The sequence below is a fragment of the Rhododendron vialii genome, chromosome 12a, assembly GCF_030253575.1.
Source record: "Rhododendron vialii isolate Sample 1 chromosome 12a, ASM3025357v1".
Lineage (NCBI taxonomy): Eukaryota > Viridiplantae > Streptophyta > Magnoliopsida > Ericales > Ericaceae > Rhododendron > Rhododendron vialii.
The window spans coordinates 3,780,634-3,794,130 of NC_080568.1; the positions used below are offsets into that span (position 1 = coordinate 3,780,634).

General features: G+C 38.0%; 1 protein-coding gene across 3 annotated transcripts; it reads right to left on the reverse strand.

Annotated features, from left to right (window-relative positions):
* Window positions 1-202: 202 nt before the first annotated feature.
* Window positions 203-9,947, reverse strand: LOC131310019 (flocculation protein FLO11). 3 transcript variants are annotated; one of them, XM_058336796.1, is made up of 7 exons: window positions 9,751-9,947; window positions 8,023-8,697; window positions 7,792-7,900; window positions 7,149-7,269; window positions 6,224-7,012; window positions 2,813-4,703; window positions 203-911 (listed from the first exon to the last, which is right to left on the reverse strand). In XM_058336796.1, exons 2-7 carry the CDS (start codon window positions 8,216-8,218, stop codon window positions 487-489), a joined length of 3,531 nt encoding a protein of 1,176 aa, XP_058192779.1. In that variant the 5' UTR covers window positions 8,219-8,697; window positions 9,751-9,947; the 3' UTR covers window positions 203-486. The 3 variants fall into 3 exon arrangements, with proteins under 3 accessions (XP_058192779.1, XP_058192780.1, XP_058192778.1); XM_058336797.1 differs by having other exon boundaries at window positions 8,023-8,724; window positions 9,751-9,858; XM_058336795.1 differs by having other exon boundaries at window positions 9,486-9,843.
* Between the last annotated feature and the right edge of the window lie 3,550 nt (window positions 9,948-13,497).

Here is a 13,497-nt window from a genome sequence, read left to right on the forward strand (position 1 = left end):
TTCTCTGTGCAAATGGCCCTCCTTACGTTCCCTTATAAACCCGTGGCCCAAATCAAAAACAGATTATGTGTTCGATAAACATAAGAGGAGTAATCCACACATGACCCAAATCACAGGAGGTCAATTATATCTCCCCAGGAAGTTGGTTAGTTAGCACTGAAGTCTGAAGTTCCTCTAGAACCAAAGATAAATACACTGAATGTGAACAAAATCACGCTTCTCTAACAGCACCACAGGAAAAGAATACACTCTCTCTATTGGAGAAACAGAAACTAATACAAATTTACCCAGAAGAATAGGGCAATTGGAGAAGTCACAAACCCCAAATGCCTCAACCTAATAAAAATAAGAACTTTACAATGATCATCTCGCCAATACAACCGTGGTGATTCTTACAAATATATTCAGCAAATCTAAAACACCGTAGAAACAGCCCCCCAAAATCAAAAGGAAAAACGCAATTAGCATCATCTCAGTAGAAGAGTTTCACATCACGGTGCAATTACACTTGGATTCTATCTTTGGAGGATTCATAGTATCGCCCCTTTTTGGGGCCCCAACGATACGGGTAGTTGATACATCTACTTGCTCAGCATTTTCATTCTCGTCAGCAGATAGTTTCGTTTTTGTTTCCACCCGCTTCTGCCTCACTTTTTGAGATTTTGAAGTTTGTTTTCCGTTTGATCTGCTACGTCGATCATTTAATTCAGAATTAGAATTTCCCAATATCGTAACCATTGGCCGTGAGTCCTCCATTGGGACCGTGTTTTCCTTCTCCATTGCCAGGGTTGCAGCTTCATAAGCCAGATTTTCGATGATAGCGCTGCAGAAGAGAAGAGTATCTTCATCCACTGACAGGCTTCTTGTCACGGTACCACCTTGGCCCTCAACTGTTGTAACAGCTGATTCCTCTGGCACATCAGTAAACTATGTGAGTGTCAAATGAAATACATTGATTCAAGCACCATACACAAACATAAATTCTCAAAACTAGTTGCGTCCATAGGAAAATGTTACTACAACAGTTCATCACATCGGACAAAATTGGTCACGGAAATGGCGAATGACAAAGAACTTATTAAGTTCTGAAGTGAAGGCTATATTTGTACTTGTATGCATGGAAGCAAAACAATGCAACCCAACAAGGTGGATATCCAGCGCGTGGATTCTGTGGAATCCCGAGCATCCTTGAAAAGCTTCGAATCCCAAAAAGAACAGTTCATTTTAGAGGAATCCGCAAAGACAGAATAACACAAACTGAACTCAGAATGAACACCTTTAAACAGCTCATTTCGGAGAACCAACCAATGAATCAGATTATAAATACTAAGGCTTAAAAACAAACATAACATAATTCAAAGCAGTTTTGTTTAAAACAAGACTAAATTTGTTCAGGGCAACCATAAAAAGCTAAGGGATCAGAAATGCTCACTGCGCATAGGCAACTACAAGCATATAGCAAACTACACACAAAATACAAAGTCATTGAGGAATGAGGACGCGGTCGGATCTTTTTTTAATCTTTTCGTGTTGTGTAAGAAAAATGATACAAAAAAGAAAATGCATTTGTCGGAAACAAGAGAACCATTTTGGTTTAGTTTCCAACAAAGGCAATGAGCTAGTAAAGTAATCATTCATTCCTTTCCATTCCCTTAACAAAGTCCATGATTCAAACATAGCCTGACAATGAAAAGTTCTAGCAGTACTCATTCTTAGGGGTCACTAGAACTAACTATAGAGCAACAAAACGAGAGGAGGAACTCAAATGTCAGAAAAACTGAATGCATCACCAAGTTTAATTGACAGCTGCTCTTTCCCTCCTACGATGTGAGTAAAGTGGGTAAGGCATCCTGGCATATGGGAGGTGGCGGAGCTAGAATTTTGGCTTGAGGGGGCCGATTCAAGAGAAGTATTTTCACGTGAAAATACACTCAAAATATCGCATAACATTTATAGTATAATAATAAATTCTACATGATAGTATTTCGTTTTTGGTCGATAATTGCAACGCCCATGTGTGCTTATTTTCGTGTCCATGAAAGAAATTGAGAAATTTTTACATGACAATGTAAAATAACTTTAGTTTCTAACAAGATTAAATCAACATTATTTAGATTTTCAGAGGTTGATATACTAATTATATAATTTTTGTAATCATAGTACACATAATACTACTTATAAGACGTGTAAACAAGACTATAAAGGTGGCATTATCTGGTAATGTCCCACGTGCTTTAGGAAAATTACAACCACTCAACTTGCTCAACCAGAAAAGAATACTTGCTTTAAAAAAGATGCACGCTTGACATCAATAGTACAAAAAGAATACAAAATTGAAGCATACTCAATCGGAGAATTTCATGAGCGTATTAGCAAAAAGATCATGGCCTGGTACACAGTAAAATTGCTAGCTACCAGCTATTAGTCAGCCCTAAATAATTTGGGACAAAGACTTCGTTATACTACCACTTTGGGTTTGAACTGAAGAACTGGATGAGATCAATGATTTCTGCTAAGTTTTCTGTGTACCTATAAGTTGCGAGAAGAGACCTGGAAACAAGATCCACCTAGCTATTCCCAAATAGTGGACTAGATGCCAGACTAACTTCATTTTATTCACCAAGCCTAGTTAGTTCAAAAGATTTTACAAATCCAAAAACATCATAGACGGCACTGACAACAACAATTTTAAACTGTTAGATGGAACTAACAGATTAGGTATGAGTCCTATGACTATGAGAGAGAGAGAAAATGAATTTAAAAGAACACAAACAGTAGAACAAACATTAGTTACAATCCAAGAAGTTCATACCAAGGATTCCATGAGCATCACTGCCAAGCTCTTCAACATGCCAAGGATCCAGTAACTCATCCATGGTGTTCACTGAATCCGTGGAGACAACATCGGACTGAGAACCGACTGAATCCAGACGATCATTGTCAATTTCTATATCGGATAGTATATCTTGTAAGCTCTGAGTGGGAACATCTGAAACATCCCCCTTATCAACAATGGAATTTGGCTTCTCCTCCACACTTCTTTTTATTTGAGCCCTATCTTCTTCTACTGTAGAAGACTCTGGAGTCAGAGCTGATGCTTCTTGATCCAAAATACTCCTCAACCCATTTGGGAACTCTTCACCCTTCCCACACGAACCATAATTTTCAACATTTGCGATGGAAGCAACTGAACTCTCCCTTGAATGGGTGTTTAGGGCATGCGTGGACAATTCAGAGGCAGCAGTCATTGTTCCACAGAAATTGTCGCATTCAACTTCAGCACATGTATTATCTTTTCCTCCACTTCGTGAAACCACCAACTGCTCTTGAATAGCAGCATGGGTTACATTTACAACCTCATTTTCAACATGTGCAACATCAACCTCCATTTTCTCTTCATGCATGCTCTTTCCAAGACCCAATCCTTGGAAAGCATGGCTTGAAGTTCCAGAAAGAGATGAACCTGTGCGTTGGTGCTTTGGGTTTGTTACAGTTTCAGATTTTCTGCTACTCAACTGCCGCTGCACACGAGTCTCTATTAGCCTAGCTGAGCCCAAGTCCACAGAGGAAGATGCAGAGACACTACCATGCCCATGGGAGCTTCTCATGCTTGTTGCACTGTCCCTCACATAGGATGGATCATCGTAGGGAATGCTAGCCGCACTAAAAGTTCGACCCCGGAGAACAGGCCCCTTGACACTGCTTGACCTCATCAACAATACAGAAATGCCATGGCCTTCCGAAACATCAAGCTCTGAATTTGCATGGTTACTTAGTCGCTGCATTTGCTGAGACCCAGTGTTGCTGTCCGTTGAGTTGTATTCTACAATTGGTTGGCCAATCACTTCCAGGTTTTCTTGCCTAGACATAGCTTCCCCTTCCAGTGTTTGCACAAGAGATTTTTCTGATGCTAAAACCAGGCCAGGTTGTTCTCGAAAATTCTCCTCGTGATGAGTAACACTTGGTTCAGCCATATTAGTTGCTTCCAAAGATTCTGGGATAACAATCACGGGCTCCATATTATCAAATGACTTATCTCTACCTGCAATCCTTGTAGACAGACTTGGGGAGTTATCGAAAACTACTATGTTTGGCTCTGGAGTTGTGGTAGTCAAAGGTTCGTCTGAACTCCTGCAGTCTGAGCAAAGTTTCAAGTCCCCCTCTGTTAATTCAACAGCATGATACATATGGCCACACTTATAACAGATGGACATATCTTCAACATAGTCGACTTCTGGAAAGTTACCCTTGACCTCCAACAGCTCAGATACTTTAGAAGGTGCAGTGATTGCCGAGGCAGTGATATGGGTGTTCAAGTTTTCAGAGCCACCAAGTTGAGATTCAATTCTAGCACCTCCACTGAATTCATCATGCTGATCATCCGGAGATTGATCGTGGGCTCCATGACTGATATCTTCAGTTAGAGCATCGGCCTTCTCAAATGGAAATACATCATCTTGAACATCAAGATACGGTGTCTGTCCCCATTCAGGAGTCATATTGTCCGGGTTATGGTCGCTTCCTTCAGTATCATGTGCCCCACTTGTACCTTGATCAGAACTTGCATTACTGCTGGTTGTGACTGAGGAATTCCTGGATATCATAGCGCGATGTGCTGCACTTGCTTTTCCAACATAAAAGGAGGAACTGGGTACACTTGATAAAAGTGGCCTGAACATATTCTGAGGGCTTTTCCGATGGTCCTACAAAAAAAAGATTCAACAGTGATTTCCAGTTCTGAAGCGTGCGTATGCGAAAACCATTTATCCAACACCAAATCTCAGATAATAATAACGGGAATTTGCTGCTTCTGTTTATGAACTCTTAAACTTAATTATAATTAGAGAAGTCATTAAACACTAACAGACAGGTTAGATAAAGAACAGAATACTTCATCTTTGAGTTCCATTAATTAGTTGCCCATCAAGACGGTGTTATTCCCATGTGAAAACTAAATGTTCTAGGAATTAAATAGCACCAGCTACACAACAACCAACTACACACTGGCACAATGCCCTCAAATGCCAACTTTTTAAAGTCGCTAAACCCAACAATATGCACCTCTTCTAATTTGGACACATGCTTAGATTGAGTCCTACTATAAGTGAAGGTTCGTTCATAAACACGTGCACCAATGCTCTCATACACAATGGTAAAAGGGTTAGATAGACATCCAGGAGTGGACAGGTGATCTATCAGTGCAAGAATTGATAAAAGTGCCTTTTCCAGAAGCAAACCAGATGATTTGTTCATAAGCAAACTGAATACCCTCAGGACTACAGTTGATCAAGTTTGTCGTGCAAGTGTGCCTATGGTACCATTTGTTGGCCTCGTTGTCATTGTTTTATGAATGGATTTTTATTACTTTAGTTTTGGTAAGTATTCCATGTACATGTTGTAGGGTAAACAAAGCACTAGAGAAGCTTAAAAGTACTATCTGGAAACTTCGCTGTCCATGAAGCAGTACCAGTCCAGATCAACGCAAGGTCTGGAGGTGGTGCACTTTGTATGCCATGCAGTTTCAAGATGATGTACCACTATTCGAGCATCATTCTGAATGGTCAAGTTTGAAACGGTTCTATGTTCTGATCTATGTTACATCGACTCAGCTTTGTGTATTGTGTCTGGGTGCATATCTAAGGGTCGGACACATCAAACAAAAGAAGGGAGGATATGCATAGAAGGATCTAAATGTAGAAATGGGTCTGGCGATAGGCTAAAATAGTATATTTAATATGGCATATCACATAACATGAACTAAAAAGTTGGCCAATTTCATATAATATATAATATTTCTCTTTCCCATCTATCTCCCACTTCAATTTCTACAAAGAAAATGGTTTGTCTCCAACTCTCTCCAATAACAAGTTTCATCAACTAATTATGTTTTTTCCTTGAAAGTTCAAGATAACATTGTGCGGTTTTGAAATGCCATGTCGTGTCGACATGGGTGCTTCTCATAAAATGGCAGATCCATGTAGCATATTATCTGATAAAATCAGTATTTTGACCTAGAACTATGAAACCGTTGAGGTGTTTTTAGAGGTGAATGACTGAATTCAATTAAAGCACACGTTGCAACTTCTATCGTAATCTTTAATAAAAATTAACACCCCTAAAAAGAGATGAAGTCTTTTCCAAACGCACGTCGACACAGGAGCCCAATCATATGATGTAAAAACCATCACTGTCCAAAAGAAACAGAAGTACAGAACAACAGTACCATTTGTCGAAGGGCTGAGTCAAAGGATCTTTTTGGAGCAGAACTTGAGAGCATCACTTTATTTGGCTTCTTGGATGAGGCTGGAGATTTATTACTTGGAAAGGCACCAACTCTTCTTGAAGTTAGGCGGCCTGTGCTACCCATAGAAACAGATTGTAGAGACTCTACATCATCATCACCAGATGATGCCACAGAAACTTTACCGTGGGAGCTCATTACGTCCCTATCATGACTATGCGATGAACTGATGCTTCTAGGAGTTGGAGACATTGAATGTCTGCCAGAGCTTCTAGAAGGAGTTGGAGACATTGACTGCCTGCTAGATCGAGATGATAAATCCCTACCATTTCTGGATGCTGGTGAGGAGCCCCTCACATATGATGCCGGTCGATCAGCCAACGAAGTACGTAGATTAGGAGGTGCTTCTGAGGAAAAACCTGGAATATTTGTTTGCCATGCACTTATTTTTGGTGAGGCTGAGTTACCTCGACTTGTCGGCACAGGGGAGGTACCCCGACTTGTCGGCAAGGGGGAGGTACCCCTTGCCCTAGATGAGGATATAGCAGTAGACCCTGTGCTCATTCTCCGAGTAGTTGCTGTTGATGGTTTACTAGGTTGGGGAGATGGTCCTCTTGATGGGGTAGTGGGGCGTAAACTAGGAGTTGGATTCGAATGGGGAGCTGAAGATGGCCTTCCCCCAGTCTGGGAAGGGCTGTCCCCGGACCGAGGAGATGGGCTTAAGCGATTTGGACTTGCACTACCTCTACTACTTCTGCGACCCTTCTCCATCTGCAATAACATAGAAATTAGACTCATGAGCACACAAAAATCATAAAGAAAAACATGAGCAGTTCTTTAAAGGACACCACCGGAATATGCAAGCAAATGGCAATTAAAAATACCATTGACTTGAATATTGACCTACCGTGGATGATCTTGAGATCGCGATGGGTTGACTTCGAGGCCGTCCCCTCTGGATAAGTGTAACTGGACGTGCTTCATCATCCAAAGAAGGAAAGAGAGGGGTGTCGGGAGGAGTTAATAACCTTTTAATACAAAAACACCACATTAGATCAAAACCAACAATTGTGAAGTAACTGACCAGCTGAGAGGCACCGGAACAAAATGGAAGATATGTGGATAGTACCAAAGGGTGTTAAACATTCATTTCAGACAAGTGATTTATTAGTTTCCAAAAGGAACAGTTGAAATTGGGATTATTAGTTTCCTGGTGAGCGCTTGATTTTTCAGCCCATCGAAAGGTGTGAATCCAAACTTCTTTCACAGGCTTGAAAAATCTGTATTTTGCGAGGTTACACCAAATTCAGACAAGAAATAAATGTACAATTACGGCCCAATTACATAACCACAAGGGTTTACCAACAGACAAAAAATCAACGGGGAACGTGACGGAACAACCTGAAATTCCTGCTAGAAGTTTAATCTTTCTTTCCTTTCCTTTCTGTCTTTATAGTTATTTTCACAGCAATTTAAGTTCTGAAATATTTTAAATTCATCAACTCAATGGTTCAAATTAAGAGGCTCAAAAGACAAGAAACATCACCCACCAATCATAGTCATTCTTTTCCCCATCTGCATTAAGCAGGTCAGTACTCTCGCCACGCGCAGGAATGGAGATTCCAAGCTTAGGATCCGAAAAGTATCTCAATCTTGTGGCTGTCAATAGCCCATAAAACAAATATACAACAGGCAAACACTAGTCAGTCAGAGGAAACGAGCAAAAAATCCATATTTCTTATTCCGCAAAAGACAGAAGCGAATCAGTTGTGAAAACTTACAGAATGTGTCTTCAAAATCATCATTTGACTTAAGCAAGAAACTCTCTCTTTCTCTGGTCTGCATCTCATTGAAGAGAGCAAGATCATCATCCCTCTCCCTGAGGAGTATTCTGGGCTCGAGACTGCGCCCCCTTTTGTGGTTGTCCCCTCCGAGCTCCCTTCCGGGAGAACTTCTCCTTGCTGGCGAAGGAGGCATCTCTGCCTCTCTAATTCACCAGACAGTAATTATCTATCCAAACCTTCCATGCAACCCAAATAAAAGCAAGATAGCCAATTTGCCTTTTCAGAGCTATCAATCTAATGAAAATATTATTCCTCTAAAGGCCCTTTTCCTGGTAAGAAATATAGTGAAATCACCCTTCAACCCCCTCAGTCACCACGAAGGCCCCCGGTAAGCAAATGTATTGAGTATCTATTCTTGACTCAAAATCGGAGTAACTTGTCCCACAACGTGAGAAGCTGACAGCGATTTAAGAACTTCCGGCAGAAATCGAAGAACTTGAATGGAATCCCAAGCACCGATGGAAAACACCAGTAATATCAAGCACTGGCTTCCAGCATTAATCAACTCGCTAAATCATCCTCAAATAAAAACTGATGCGTACTTGCATTCCGAAAACATGACTCCCTACGATAAACTGAAGCTTCAACAAACCGGAATAAAAACCCAACTACCTGTCACGGTCAAAACAAGCACCATCACTAAAATATTAAACATTCAGCAGCAACAAAATACTCCTATTAAAGCAATAACTGAAATCCCAGCAGAACTTAAAACGCCAAACCACATACGCTGCAGTCAAACAAATTTCAACAAAAACGAGTGATTCAAATCAAAGACCTGTCTATGTACTACAATCTAAATAGAGTTTATTACATGAACATCACTTCAAACCGGTTACCTCTAGAAGTATCTCCAGCCCTTACCCTTTTCTCTAACTCAAAACTCAAAATTTGAGTAAAACCCCCTAGCATTTACTCCACTCCTTCACTCAAACCTAAACAAAATTGAGTTCTACACACATCAACAGAGACTCAAATTTTGCAAGGATATTTCCCACCCGCAAAATTTACAACCATGCCATAAATGAAGCTTTTACTCAAATTCCATGCTCCAATTTTGGTTTGTCCATTAGAGTGTTTTATACCGAATGAAACTTCTACTCAAATTTGAGTAAACATATGGGTAAGCGCTGGAGATAATTGCAGTCAAACAAATTCCAACAAAAACGAGTAATTCAAATCAAAGCCATGTCCATGTACTACAATACAAACCCTAGAATTGTTAGAGTCTGATCCAAATAGTAATGGTTACAACATTTACTACCTATGCTCCTAACTACCCAACTAAACCCCATTTCAACTCAAATTCAAACTCCATTGAAGTGAAGAATCTCTATCTATTCTCCAAAAACAGTAAAAAAAAAACCCTCATTTGGACGAGCTCACAGGAATTCACTTACTGTAAATGGAGTCAAACGGCGTCAAAGACTTCACTAAGATCCCGAATTGCGAAAAAGACTGGCAAAATGAACGATTTTGGAAGTGAATTAATGCGCCAAACACTTGGATCTAACGAGCATTCAATGGAGTGGTCGGTGGATCGAAGTGTGAGGAAATGGAGAAAGTATTTGAGAGCTTTTCTGTTTTCTCTCTCATGAGAGAGATAGAGAGAGAGATAGAGAGAGAGAGAGAGAACACGAGGGGAACGAGAAGCAGCTAACTAACCTTTGCCTTTAGTTGGTCACAGGCTTTGCTTCTTTCCTCCTCAACAAGCTTTCGTTTGCGTTCTTCCAGCTCTCTCTCTCTCTCTCCTCTCTCTCTCCTCTGGGATATTTTCCTTTTCCTTTTCTTTCTCTTTTCCTATTTTTTCTTGTCTTGTACTCCGTACTAATGAGCTCTCTGCTTCATCTTTTTCCCGGTGGCTGTGTTTTTTTCTGTTTTTTTTTTCTTTTGCCTTGTTTTTCACTTGGGTGTTCGGACAAATAAGTTAAAATGGTTTATTTTTTATTTTTATTCAATTTTTTTTCGTATCACTTGGTTTATTGTTATTTTTTTTAGGGATTATTGCATCCTCACGACAAGAAGAATCTAAAAAGTAGAAAATTTTGACCGAAATTCAATTTTTTTTGAATAAAAACGAAAGTAAATCAATAAGCTAATTTTTTTGGTCTTTATTCAAAAAAAATTGGATTTTGGTCAAATTTTTTTACTTTTTAGATTCCTCTTGTCGTAAGGATGCAATAATTCCTAAAAAAATGACAATAAGCCAAGTGATACGAAAAAAATTTGAATAAAGACAAAAAATAAGCCACTGTGGCTTATTTGTCCGAACGGGTTAGAGATACAACGGTTATTTATGATACAACGGTTATTTATAAGGCATTCTCACGTGCGGTGAATGTCGTGTATGTATAGGTCTTGCTCTATGTGAGATGAGCGTTAAAAATAATGGTCGTATCTAAATTTTGCTTCAGTTACTGACTTGATTTTATCATTTTAAATCTGCAGGCGTTGTTTGTAATCGGTACATGATGAAAATATTTTCTAATTCACTTTAAACATTTGTTCAAATTCAACATAATTGAAAGAGAAGGGAGACGTTAGTCTCTGTAGGAAGCATTGTCAATAGAGGAACTACTGTGACAATTGATCATCGACAATCTGCATGTGCTTCTTTGATATCTAACAATCTAGTCAATTTTATCACGGGATGTATCCTTTATTTGATGGAAAATGATTTTGACACTCTAATATTTTATGATGACACTCCAAAACTTATCTTTTAGTGTAAAAATTATACATAACAAGCATACTAAAAGATAAATTTAGGAGTATCAAAATTATTTTTCTATTTGATTTGATGTGTTATTTGCCTTTAACTTTAACGTATGCATTATATCTTTTACCAGTTGTATTAGATGCACATTGTAGGTTGTAATGTTGTCATTATTAATATATTTATATCTCTTCTACTAAACAAGAAAAAGTAGATTAAAAAAGGGAAGTTATGTAACAAACGGAGACACTATGTGAAATGTGATATTCCAAGTGAAGTATTTCGTATTTATTTTTCCTTATCTATGACTGACAAGAAAATAATACAAAAAATTACGTCAGAAATTTTGTTTGTTCTCAGTGAAATATTTTAAAAAAGTTTCATTTTTTTTAACCTTTAAGATTACTTTTCTCGATTTAGATTAATAATCCGAAAAAAATTCACACAAAACTATAGTTCATATGAAACGAAAATTTTAATGAAGCATATCCAATAATGAAGTTATGTCAAATCCCACCAACCAAATATTTTAGATTGCTTCTCTGCATCTATCGTAGTAATATTGTAACGGTGTTTAAAGAATATTGAACAATTTTTCAATCTTAACGTGGTTGAAAGATACATGTAAATTTATTTAATAGGCAAAATCAATTTTAAAATGAGTTCAAGACGAATGCGTGATTTAAATTTTTTGTATACGTGACATACATATTGAAACCTACAAAAATAAATGTTTCTCATCTTTGAATACGATCGTAATGAATCCTATTTTGAGCTTATTGGGTCGTAATCTCAACGTCTAGAAAGTAGCTGGCCTGGCTTCAAGATATTTTTTAAATTAATCTGCTTATTTAGCCTAATAGAAATCAAAATGAGTTATAGTCAAACATATCAAGTCTTGAGCTTGTATAGTTTGAGCTCATTGGGTCATAAAAAATAAACGGGCTTCATGTTAAATTTCTTAGAGGGTTCTAACTTAAAACCAATTTGGCAATCGACGGAATAACCTTTAGATTTTATTAATCAAGTTTAATCGACGGAATAACCTCTAGATTTTATTAATCAAGTTTAGACTAGATGAACGATATGAGATAAAGTCTAATACTTCAAGATATGTTCCCTGCATGACCTCTGCCGCAAGACGTGAATTCACGCCTTTTGCAGATCATTCATTATTTTGAAATGATCCCATCAGCTGCTGAAAGTTAGAAGACGACTCGTTGCTGGCGTACAAAATCAGACCGACAGTCCTCCTCTATTTATCTGCCACATTAGAATTAACAATCAAATAGTAAGTCCTTATTTTAATTACCGCGTAAGCGCCACACAATATAAATTTTCAATTTTCAATTTTCAATTAGGTATATTCCTTCCTCGATCTTGATCAATTAATAGACAAAATCACATATCACCTAACATATTTTTATTTTATTTTATATCTCTAGTAAAATTTTATTCGATTGCGAATCAAATTTAATGCATTTTGTTGTATAAATTATTCATGCAAAAGATTGGTCTAACTGGACATTTGATAAAGGCTTGACCAAATCATGTTTGGTTTAACATAAATACAGTGTTTTAAATACTGACATCCAATAGATTTGTATTTTTTGTATGCATGACGTATATACATTGAAATCTACTATAAAATAATTAGACAGTTCAAATCGTTGAATAACATCCCAATGGATATTATATTTATCTAAGAAATCATTTGGATATTGATTGCCTTAAAGTTGGGTTACCTTTGTTAATCTAAAGATACAGAAATCTTCAAGTAAGGATCTTAAAATAAAGACCTTATATGCGGAACTCCCATTTCTCACCTTTCCCGATCTGATATCGATGATCCGAGCCGCTCAATGTGATCAGAACGTGATTTTAAGGGTACCCGCCAGAAATTGGCAAAAAAAATGACCGGAAAGGGCTTGATTTGAGCAGTTTTTATTTGAACCGTTAGATAAAAAAAAACAAAAACTGCTCGGATGAAGCCCTTTCCGGTCTTTTTTTTTGCTGATTTCTTGCGGGTACTCTCAAAATCACGTTCTGAACATATTAAGCGGCTCGGATCATCAAAATTTGATCGAAAAATAGAGGTCTCATTTTATTAAAATAAAATAGTCCTTATAAAAAGGGGACTTTCTAAAAATATGTCACAACCATAACTAAAAGTCCAAAGTATTTTTTTTTTTCATCATCGGAAAATTCTTCATTCGAGAGATGTCCAGCGGCACTTTAAAAATAGACGTCCTATGCCTTCCCTTCTAAGATTGGAATGCTACAAATAAGTAATTATTTTAACGCGTCACTGTCAAACGATATTTTCCTTTAAAAATTTATAAACTTTATTAACAAGTGACAACAATCTTCGTCCAATAATGGATGATCTTAAATCAATTACATCAAAAAACTGTAATGGGTAGGTGATGGAGGGAAAAAACTATATGATAAATATGTTCTACCTTAAGTAATCTATCTCTATCCCCCAAGGTTTTGCCGTCAGTTGTTTGGAAAAATTGAAAAAGGGATTGCCCCAGTGGTTCAGGCAGATACTCAGGTTTTGGGAGTACTTATCAAGATTTGGGGTTCGATTTTCCTTAGGCTGAGTTTTTTGCAGTAAGTGAGGGGCCGTGATTGGTGTGGCCACGCTAGCTTCCCAGAAGATTTGGATTGAGCAGTTAGGTCCATTTAGAGGT